General features: G+C 68.5%; 1 protein-coding gene, 3 non-coding genes and 1 pseudogene across 4 annotated transcripts; all 5 read left to right on the forward strand.

Annotated features, from left to right (window-relative positions):
• Positions 1–253: 253 nt before the first annotated feature.
• On the forward strand, positions 254–3598 carry GL50803_00113094 (Kinase, NEK; the record flags this gene model as incomplete). The annotated part of the gene is made up of 1 exon (XM_001708941.1): positions 254–3598. The coding sequence occupies one exon, from the start codon at positions 254–256 to the stop codon at positions 3596–3598; it is 3345 nt and encodes a 1114-aa protein (XP_001708993.1).
• Positions 3599–3650: 52 nt separating this feature from the next.
• On the forward strand, positions 3651–4846 carry GL50803_00r40034 (28S rRNA; annotated as a pseudogene).
• Positions 4847–6055: 1209 nt separating this feature from the next.
• On the forward strand, positions 6056–7504 carry GL50803_00r40035. Its single transcript, XR_005248679.1, has one exon. It is a non-coding gene; the product is annotated as an 18S ribosomal RNA (ribosomal RNA).
• A 40-nt stretch (positions 7505–7544) lies between these two features.
• On the forward strand, positions 7545–7689 carry GL50803_00r40036. Its single transcript, XR_005248680.1, has one exon. It is a non-coding gene; the product is annotated as a 5.8S ribosomal RNA (ribosomal RNA).
• Positions 7690–7757: 68 nt separating this feature from the next.
• Positions 7758–10411, forward strand: GL50803_00r40037 (the record flags this gene model as incomplete). Its single annotated transcript, XR_005248681.1, has 1 exon — positions 7758–10411. It is a non-coding gene; the product is annotated as a 28S ribosomal RNA (ribosomal RNA).
• Positions 10412–10880: the final 469 nt, after the last annotated feature.

The following is a 10880-nucleotide window of genomic DNA, read 5'->3' on the forward strand; positions in this document are numbered from 1 at the left end:
GCACCGATTGCGAGGGAGCCCCTGGTGCGTGATGGGTTCTAGGAATATGGTGAGCACGGGTGATCCTGTAGGGCATGCAGCCTCAGAAGAGAGCACCGACAGGCCAGCGCTGGAGGGGCACTAGACCCTGCATGGCCCGCGTGGATGAGTGGCGGAGGAGGGCAGAGGACGCGGGCGAGTGCTGCTAGATGGCCGTGCACACGTGGAATGGCCATGACTGCACAGTTGGGGGAGCTGGTGCAGAGTACTAGTAATGCGTGATAGTCGCGAACGGGCCAGGACAGACAGGGACGCCATGCCAGCGCATGCAAGGGCGCTCCACAGTGTACGGGACGACGTGTCTGCTGTCATGGACACAGGCTCGGGAAGTGAGGCTGGCAGAGACCTGCGCTTTCTTGTAGCCTCTGAGGGTGCGGCCCAATCACTCGTTCAATCCGATCGCTTGGTCTTATTTTTGGAAACAAACTTCATGGCCGGCGGCAGCAACCACGCAGCCAGCCCCCCAGCGGTGGCCCCCAGCGTCCCACACTTTGTCATTGAGGAGCTCCACGAGTTGCTGGATGGCGTGCTGGGCAGAGGAGTTACAGGTGTAGTCTACGCCCTCAGGGGCTATCCGAGTCTCGCTGTGCAGGAGATCCTCCTCGACGGCCTGGGCAAGAGCAACGTGGACGCCATCAGACTCGAGTTGGCCACCCTCCCCGACCTCTCCCACCCGGGGATCCTCAAGTATCATCAAGTAGTCGAGGATGAGGGCCTCATCTACGTCGTCACGGACCGCCACGACAAGACACTCGAGCAAGTGTTTATCGACTGCAAGCGGAGGAAGACCCCCGTCTCTCCCGAGCTGGTCCTCTCCGTCCTGAGGCAGCTCGCCGCCGCCCTCGCCTATCTTCATGGTCTCAGCGGGGTAGGTGCTAATGGGCTTGTCCACCGCAACCTCAGGCCTGCCAGCATCCTCGTCAGCGCAGATGGTGAACACTTCGTCATTGCTGATTTCGGCCTCTGCAGGGACGCCCTGTGGAGTGAGAGCACTCTCATGGGAATAATGGCATACATGGCCCCCGAGGTGCTCCTCCGTAATGAGACCAGCCCCGCCTCCGATATGTGGAGCCTCGGGGTCATCATTTATGAGCTTACTACTCTGAGGAGACCGGACTTCCTAGAAGGTAAAGACCCAAAAGACGTCTTCGTCGACGGGTGGACACCGGACCTGAGCGGTGTCGCCGATGGCTTTATGAAGAGTGTTCTGGAGAGGATATTCGTGCTGGAGCCAAAGGAAAGACTGACAACTGAGGAGCTGTGCAAGATGCTCACTGCGATTGACGTCCCAGTTGGTGAGCTGGGGGGTCAGTGCGTGATGCTGAAGTACGAATGCGGCTCCCTGAAGACTGCTCTGAACAGTGCTAATGCTAGGATTGCTATTCTTGAGGCGGCCCTCGACGCCAGGTCTGCTGAGACTGCCTCTCTCAAAGACATTCTCGAGACGAAGGCTGCCAAGATCGATGCTCTGGAACAGGAGCTCACAGCTAAGTCCGCTAGGATCGACGCGCTCGAGAACCAGGGTAAAGAGCATCTGGCCACGATGAGAGCGCTAGAGGCCAAGGTCATGCAACTTAGTGACAGGATGGATGCAGCCGACCCCCGCAGTTTTCTCCTGCTTCCCAAGCTGATACGCGCTGCGCACACGAATAACACAGAGACCGTCCGGGTGCTACTTGAAGAAAGAGTCTGCACCGGCCAGCGTGACAAGCAGGGGATGACGGCCTTCATGCACGCGGCCCAGCAGGGACACGGTAGGCCTGTTGAGCTGCTTGTTGAGAAGGAGAAGGGTCTCAAGGATAAAAACGGCTGGACCGCGCTCATGCACGCTGCACACAACGGCCATCCCGAGATAGTTAAGATCATCGCCCCTCACGAGCATGGTCTTCAAGACTTACATGGCCACACTGCTCTGATGATCGCCGCACAGCAGGGGAGCCTTGAAGTGGTAAAGCTCCTTCTTGATCATGAGAAGGGGCTGAGGGACAAGCAACATCACAACGCCCTATACCATGCTCTCGAGAATGGGCACTTAGGGGTTGCCGAGATGATCATCCCCTACGAGGACCCAACCGATGGGAACGGCGTCACGGCACTTATGAGAGCCGCAGCCAGAGGAGACACTGAAATGGTAAGGCTGCTTATACCAGTCCAGAAAGGAATGAAAGACAAGGACGGTAACACAGCCTTCATGCACGCCCTCAAGAACAAGCACATAGACACGGGGGTGGTGCTCGGCAAACATGAAGACTCATCCTGGACCCCGCTCATGCACGCTGCTGCGGACGGAGGCATCGAGGCGGTCAAGAAGCACCTCTCAGACAAGGACAAGAAGAACAACACCGGTGAGACTGCGCTGATGATTGCTGCCAGAGCGAGGCACAGGAACATAGTAGAGCTCCTCGATCCCACAGATGAGAAGGGCGTCACTGCCCTCATGCGAGCTGCCGATAGAAACGACCCAGCAGCTGTGAAGGCACTTGCTCCCCTTCAGACAGGGCAGAAAACGACGGGGAATGTCAGGATAGGCAAGCTGAGTATGCACGGTGGAACGGCGCTGATGAGGGCAGTAGCATATGGCCACGCGAAGATAGTGGAAATACTCCTAGAGGAAGAGGCAGGCATGCAGGATATTTTTGGACGGACAGCCCTCATGCTTGCAGCAGAGAGCAACAATTCAGATTGTGTTAGACTACTAGTAAAGAAGGAGGGCGGGATGCAGACAAGTTATGGTTCGACAGCCCTTACGATAGCAGCACAGCGTGGCCACCTAGAGTGTGTCAAGCTACTATTAGAGAAGGAGGGCGGGATGCAGAATGAGGATGGCGAAACAGCCCTCATGATAGCAGCAGAGGGAAGCCATGCAGACTGTGTTAAGCTCCTACTAGAAAAGGAAGGAAGTATGAGAGATAACAATGGACAAACAGCTCTTGTGACTGCAGCAGAGAAAGGTCACACAAAGATAGTGGAAATACTCCTGGAGAAGGAGGGAGGCCTGAGGGATAATGGTGGATGGACAGCCCTCATGAGTGCAGCAGCGAATGGCCACGCAGAGATAGTGGAGCTTCTCTTAGAGAAAGAGGGGGGCATGAGAGATAGGAATGGTAAGACGGCCCTTATGATAGCAGCAGAGAAGGGTCACCCAGAGTGCATTAAGCTTCTGCTGGAGAAGGAGGGTGGCATGAAAAAGAATGATTTCTTTAGTAATGGTGGGACAGCCCTCATGTGTGCAGCACGTAACGGCCGCCCAGAATGTGTCAGACTATTATTAGATAAGGAGGGAGGAATGAAAGGTAGTAACGGTGGGACCGCCCTTATGATAGCAGCGCAGAACGGCCACTCAGATTGCGTCGAAATATTATTAGAGAAGGAGGGCGGCATGCAAGAAGGTGGTTTCTTTAGTAACGGATGGACCGCCCTCATGTGGGCAGTCTCCTGCAGCCAGATAGAGTGCGCGAGACTCCTTGCAGAGAAGGAGAAGAACATAAACAGGAGGAAACTCTTGGAGATAGTCAACCGGAGAGGCAGTAACGAGATGATGGCCCTCCTCTCAGAATAGTCAGAGTAAACAGCATCATCTCTACTAGCCTCCACGCCTCACAGCCCCGCCACGCAGCAGGACTCCGGGGTCAGCAGCCTCTAGCGCGGGAGCGAACGCGGCTCAGGGAAGTCGGCAAGCCGGCTCCGTAACCTCGGGAAAAGGAGTGGCTCTGACGGCGCGCCGGGTCAGAACTGGAACGGACGCGGGGATCCCGACTGTTTACTAGAAACACAGCGTCGCGAGGGCCGCACCCGGCGCTGGCGCGACGTGATTTCTGCCCAGTGCCACGACCGTCACCGTGAAGCGATCCGCCGAAGCCCTGGTAAACGGCGGGAGTAACTATGACTCTCTTAAGGTAGCCAAATGCCTCGTCGGGCAATTTCCGACGTGCATGAATGGACCAACGAGGATCCCACTGTCCCGAGCCGCGCCTCCGCGAGCCTCCAGCCTCGGGAACGGGCGAGGGCCGGCCAGCGGGGCAAGAAGACCCTTTTGAGCTTGACTCCAGCCCGGGCCTGTGGGGCGGGGCGGCCGGCGCAGCGCACAGGGGAGGCCGCGCCCCTGAGACACCCTGACGGCCGCCGCCGCCCCGCTCACCCGGTCGCGCGGGGACCCGCCCGGGCGGGGAGTTCGGCTGGGGCGGCGCGCCTGCTACACCGGACCGCAGGCGTCCCACGGCGGGCTCAGCGAGGACGGAGACCTCCCGCGGAGCAGAAGGGCACAAGCCCGCCCGACCCGCGCCCCCCGTGCCGGCGCGGGCCGCGAAAGCGGGGCCTACCGATCCTTCGCCGCCCCGGCCGCGGGCGCGGAGGTGGCAGAAAAGTTACCACAGGGATAACTGGCTTGTGGCCGCCGAGCGCCCGCAGCGACGCGGCTTTTTGATCCTTCGATGTCGGCTCTTCCTACCGTCCGCGCGCACCGGCGCGGAAGCGTCGGATTGTTCACCCGTTCAAGGGATCGTGAGCTGGGTTTAGACCGTCGTGAGACAGGTTAGTTTTACCCTACTGGCCCCGGGGCCAGAGCACGGCGGGCCAGTACGAGAGGAACGCCCGCCGCGGGCCGCCAGCCCCGCGGTTGCCCGGCCGGGCAGCGCCGCGCCGCCGCGCCCGGGGGCCCTGCGCTGACCGCCTCTAAGCGCGCACCCCGCCTCGCGCCCCGCCCGGCCGCGCGCCCCAGCCCCGTGCCCCGTCGCCGAGCGGCCCCCGCCCGGGGAGACCACCCGGCGCGGCGCTCCTGTACGGCGCAGAGCCCTGCGATCGCCTGAGGGACGCGCCTGCAGAGCGCGGGGCGGGGCGCGCGGCCCACTTGCTCTGGGGGGGTGCGGGGCAGACAGACAGGCAGAGCGCGGAAAGAGAAGATTGAGGGAGTGCAGGGTGCCCCAAGGGGTGGCCAGGGGGCAGTGCACGCCCACCACCGGGTCTGCCTTGCACAGAGGAGCACCCGTGTGCGCAGGGGGGCGGCGCAGGACCGCAGGGGGCCCGGGGGAGGCGGCCCGGGGGATCCAGACAGAGAGGCCAGCAGGGAGGCCCAGCGCCTCCAGCAGGCCACGCACGACCGGGAGACACGCCCACGTGCGGGGACGGGCGCTGGGGAGGCCCGGTGCAGGAGACCGGGGGACCGCGGGGAGAGCGCGGAAGGACCCCCGGACGGCCCAGAGCAGCCGATCCCCCGGGCCAGTAAACACTCCGGTCTCTCCTGCGGCCTCCTGCGCCCCCGTGGCCCCGCTGCAGCCAGGCGCACGCACAGCACCCGGGGCTGCCCCAGTCGGTCCAGGGCCGGTCGGGGGCCCCTCCTCGGACCGCGCCCTTCCGGGGGGCCGCCCCCCACGCAGTGCCCTCCCGCTGCCAGCAATCATATAGGTTAGAGACGGACCGTATATAGCCACGGCTGCTGAGATCCCCGCGAGAAGCCGTTTCGGGCGGTCTCCCCGGAGAGGGCCCCCAGAGCGCCCGGATGCACAGTCAGCCTCCAATTCGATCGTTTTGCAGTCAAGGGCCTCCCCGGGGCACGGTGGACGGAGAACGAGGGGCGCGGATCTCCCGACCGGCAGAGGAGCCCGGGACACGTGGTCCGCACAGGAGGGTTTGCCGTGATATGCAGTCCTGCAGGGTCCGCCCGGGCTCCCCGGCGCTCCCCGCGGACCGGCCCCCCGGCCCCCCGGACGCCCCCAAGGGATTTCAAAAAATGTGGTGCAGGGGGACTCCAGGGGGTGTGTGGGGGCGGCTTCTGTCACGCACTATATAGGACAAGGTGCTTTATCTCGCGAGGGCCGGTTTTTTGGAGGGGGGCAGAGGGCCCCAAGGGAATCCAAAAAAGTGTGGTGCAGGCGGACCCGGGCCGGGCTGTGGGGGGCGGCCTCCGCCCGGCACTATAGGGGGGACCCCCGACACGGCATGGGCACGGAGGGGGCGGCCCCCGTGCCAGGCGGCGGCCCCCGCGCAGGGAGGCGCCCGGCCCGCGGCGCCCGCGCCCGGCCATCCGGTCGATCCTGCCGGAGCGCGACGCTCTCCCCAAGGACGAAGCCATGCATGCCCGCTCACCCGGGACGCGGCGGACGGCTCAGGACAACGGTTGCACCCCCCGCGGCGGTCCCTGCTAGCCGGACACCGCTGGCAACCCGGCGCCAAGACGTGCGCGCAAGGGCGGGCGCCCGCGGGCGAGCAGCGTGACGCAGCGACGGCCCGCCCGGGCTTCCGGGGCATCACCCGGTCGGCGCGGTCGCGGCGCGCCGAGGGCCCGACGCCTGGCGGAGAATCAGGGTTCGACTCCGGAGAGCGGGCCTGCGAGACGGCCCGCACATCCAAGGACGGCAGCAGGCGCGGAACTTGCCCAATGCGCGGCGCGCGAGGCAGCGACGGGGAGCGCGCGAGCGAGGCGGGCCCACAGCCCCCGCCGCGGAGCCGAGGGCAAGGTCTGGTGCCAGCAGCCGCGGTAATTCCAGCTCGGCGAGCGTCGCGCGGCGCTGCTGCAGTTGAAACGCCCGTAGTTGGCCCCCCGCCGCCACGAGGAAACGGGAGCGCTCCAGGCAGGCCCGTTGGACCCGCCGCGTGGGACCGCGCAGCGGGCGCGGCGCGCCGCGGCAGCCCCGAGGAGAGCGGGCGGGGGCACCGGTACCGGCCGGGGACGGGTGAAACAGGATGATCCCGCCGAGACCGCCGGCCGCGCAGGCGCCTGCCAAGACCGCCTCTGTCAATCAAGGGCGAAGGCCGGGGGCTAGAAGGCGATCAGACACCACCGTATTCCCGGCCGTAAACGGTGCCGCCCCGCGGCCGGCGCGCGCGTCCCGCCGGCCGCCCAGGGAAACCGGGAGGCTCCGGGCTCTGGGGGGAGTATGGCCGCAAGGCTGAAACTTGAAGGCATTGACGGAGGGGTACCACCAGACGTGGAGTCTGCGGCTCAATCTGACTCAACGCGCGCACCTCACCAGGCCCGGACGCGCGGAGGACCGACAGCCGGGCGCGCTTTCGCGATCGCGCGGGCGGTGGTGCATGGCCGCTCCCAGCCCGTGGCGCGAGCCGTCTGCTCCATTGCGACAACGAGCGAGACCCCGGCCGCGGGCGCCGCGGGACGGCCCGCGCGAGCGGGAGGACGGCGGGGCGATAGCAGGTCTGTGATGCCCTCAGACGCCCTGGGCCGCACGCGCGCTACACTGGCGGGGCCAGCCGGCGCCCGCGAGGACGCGCGGAGCCCCCGCCGTGGCCGGGACCGCGGGCTGGAACGCCCCCGCGCACCAGGAATGTCTTGTAGGCGCCCGCCCCCACCGCGCGCCGGACGCGTCCCTGCCCCTTGTACACACCGCCCGTCGCTCCTACCGACTGGGCGCGGCGGCGAGCGCCCCGGACGCGCGAAGGGCCGCGAGCCCCCGCGCCTGGAGGAAGGAGAAGTCGTAACAAGGTATCCGTAGGTGAACCTGCGGATGGATCCCTCGCGCGCCCCGCGCGTCGCCCCCGCGGCCCGGTCGGCCCCCGAACGCCCCGCCGGCGGATGCCTCGGCCCGGGCGGCGACGAAGAGCGCGGCGGAGCGCGAGACGCGGTGCGGACCCGCCCGCCCCGAGAAGCACCGACCCTCGAACGCAGCGCGCCCCGGCGCCGCCGCCTCGGCGCCCGCCGCGTGCCGCGCGCCGCGCCGCAGAGAGCGCCCCGGGGCGGTCCCGCCGGGCTGCGCGGCCCGAGGCGGCGGGGGCGACGGGCGGAACTTAAGCATATCAGTACGCCCCGGAGGAGAAACCAACCGGGATTCCCCGTAGCGGCGAGCGACGCGGGAGGAGCCCGCCCCGAAGGCGCGCTGTGGGGCGCAGGCGCAGGCCCGCCGCGAGGGGGCCCGAGGGCCCCGCCCGAGAGGGTGCAAGCCCCGTACGGCGGCCGCCGGGCCTGCGCGGCGAGTAGCGCTGCTTGAGCGTGCAGCGCGAAGGGAGGCGCGGCCCTTCCAAGGCTAAATACGCCCCGGGACCGATAGCGGACCAAGTAGCGCGAGCGAACGGTGAAAAGGACGCCCTGCGGCCGCTCAAAAGACCTGAACCCGGCCGGCCGCCGGCCCGCCGGCCCCGTCTCGAAACACGGACCGAGGAGCCACGCGCCGCGGCGAGCCCGAGGGAGCCCCCGCGGCGGAGCGAGCGCGAGACGCCCCGGGCCCGCCATGCCCCTGCGGGCGTGCGCGGGCCGAGCCGCGGCGCGTGGGCCCGAAAGGCGGTGATCTATGCCCGGCGAGGGCGAGGCCGGGCGAAAGCCTGGTGGAGGCCCGCCGCGGTGCTGACGCGCAGATCGCTCGTCGGAGCCGGGCATGGGGGCGAAAGACTCATCGAACCGCCTGGTAGCTGGTTGCCTCCGAAATGTCTCCCAGGACAGCCGCCGCCCCGCAGTTGCGGCCCGTAGAGCGCTGGCCGGCGGGAGCGGGGGGCCTGCCCCTCGCCCGCCCCCCAAACTCCGAAGGGCCGCGCCGCCCCGCCGCTGGCCTGGGCGGGGCGGGCGAATGCGGGCGGCGCGTGGGCCCCTCCTGGTAAGCAGGACGGGCGAGGCGGGACGATCCGGACGCCGGGCCAGGGTGCGCCGCCGGGGCCCGCGGAACGGCGTCGGCCGGTCCCGACAGCTGGAAGGTGGCCCCAGAAGTCGGCATCCTCCAGGGAGTGTGTAACAACCCACCAGCCGAATCGGCCGGCCCGGAAAATGGAGCGCGCCGGAGCCCCGGACCCGCGCCCGGCCGCCGCGCGCGGCGGGTAGGAGGCCGCAGAGGCCCCGGGGGCGAAGGCGGCGCGCAGGCCCCGCCGGACCGGCCTCTGGTGCAGATCTCGGCAGCAGTAGCCGCTACTCCGCGCCCCGGAGGACTGAGGGGGAGACGGGTTCCGCGGCGCCTGCATCTGGCCGCGGGTGACTCGGGCCTAAGCGGCGGGTGAAGACCGGGAAGGGGCGTGCCCGCCCGTCGAACGGGGAGCCGGCGGAGACTCCGGCAGGCGCGGCCCCCGCGGAGACGCCCGCCCCCCGGCGACGCGCACGGGGACCGCGGCGGGCGGCGCCCCGGCCCGCGAACGCCCCGCAGCCCCCGGACGCCTTGCGCGGAGAGGGGGGCCCGGGGGCGGACCCCGCGCGTCCCCGGCCGCCCCTGAAAAGCCGGGGGGCGCCGGCCGCGCGCCGTACCGACCGCAGCAGGACTCCGGGGTCAGCAGCCTCTAGCGCGGGAGCGAACGCGGCTCAGGGAAGTCGGCAAGCCGGCTCCGTAACCTCGGGAAAAGGAGTGGCTCTGACGGCGCGCCGGGTCAGAACTGGAACGGACGCGGGGATCCCGACTGTTTACTAGAAACACAGCGTCGCGAGGGCCGCACCCGGCGCTGGCGCGACGTGATTTCTGCCCAGTGCCACGACCGTCACCGTGAAGCGATCCGCCGAAGCCCTGGTAAACGGCGGGAGTAACTATGACTCTCTTAAGGTAGCCAAATGCCTCGTCGGGCAATTTCCGACGTGCATGAATGGACCAACGAGGATCCCACTGTCCCGAGCCGCGCCTCCGCGAGCCTCCAGCCTCGGGAACGGGCGAGGGCCGGCCAGCGGGGCAAGAAGACCCTTTTGAGCTTGACTCCAGCCCGGGCCTGTGGGGCGGGGCGGCCGGCGCAGCGCACAGGGGAGGCCGCGCCCCTGAGACACCCTGACGGCCGCCGCCGCCCCGCTCACCCGGTCGCGCGGGGACCCGCCCGGGCGGGGAGTTCGGCTGGGGCGGCGCGCCTGCTACACCGGACCGCAGGCGTCCCACGGCGGGCTCAGCGAGGACGGAGACCTCCCGCGGAGCAGAAGGGCACAAGCCCGCCCGACCCGCGCCCCCCGTGCCGGCGCGGGCCGCGAAAGCGGGGCCTACCGATCCTTCGCCGCCCCGGCCGCGGGCGCGGAGGTGGCAGAAAAGTTACCACAGGGATAACTGGCTTGTGGCCGCCGAGCGCCCGCAGCGACGCGGCTTTTTGATCCTTCGATGTCGGCTCTTCCTACCGTCCGCGCGCACCGGCGCGGAAGCGTCGGATTGTTCACCCGTTCAAGGGATCGTGAGCTGGGTTTAGACCGTCGTGAGACAGGTTAGTTTTACCCTACTGGCCCCGGGGCCAGAGCACGGCGGGCCAGTACGAGAGGAACGCCCGCCGCGGGCCGCCAGCCCCGCGGTTGCCCGGCCGGGCAGCGCCGCGCCGCCGCGCCCGGGGGCCCTGCGCTGACCGCCTCTAAGCGCGCACCCCGCCTCGCGCCCCGCCCGGCCGCGCGCCCCAGCCCCGTGCCCCGTCGCCGAGCGGCCCCCGCCCGGGGAGACCACCCGGCGCGGCGCTCCTGTACGGCGCAGAGCCCTGCGATCGCCTGAGGGACGCGCCTGCAGAGCGCGGGGCGGGGCGCGCGGCCCACTTGCTCTGGGGGGGTGCGGGGCAGACAGACAGGCAGAGCGCGGAAAGAGAAGATTGAGGGAGTGCAGGGTGCCCCAAGGGTGGCCAGGGGGCAGTGCACGCCCACCACCGGGTCTGCCTTGCACAGAGGAGCCCGTGTGCGCAGGGGGGCGGCGCAGGACCGCAGGGGGCCCGGGGAGGCGGCCCGGGGATCCAGACAGAGAGGCGCAGGGAGGCCCAGCGCCTCCAGCAGGCACGCACGACCGGGAGACACGCCCACGTGCGGGGACGGGCGCTGGGGAGCCCGGTGCAGGAGACCGGGGGACCGCGGGGAGAGCGCGGAAGGACCCCCGGACGGCCCAGAGCAGCCGATCCCCGGGCCAGTAACACTCCGGTCTCTCCTGCGGCCTCCTGCGCCCCCGTGGCCCCGCTGCAGCAGGCGCACGCACCAG

This window comes from Giardia intestinalis, chromosome 1 (assembly GCF_000002435.2).
Source record: "Giardia intestinalis strain WB C6 chromosome 1, whole genome shotgun sequence".
NCBI lineage: Eukaryota > Fornicata > Diplomonadida > Hexamitidae > Giardia > Giardia duodenalis.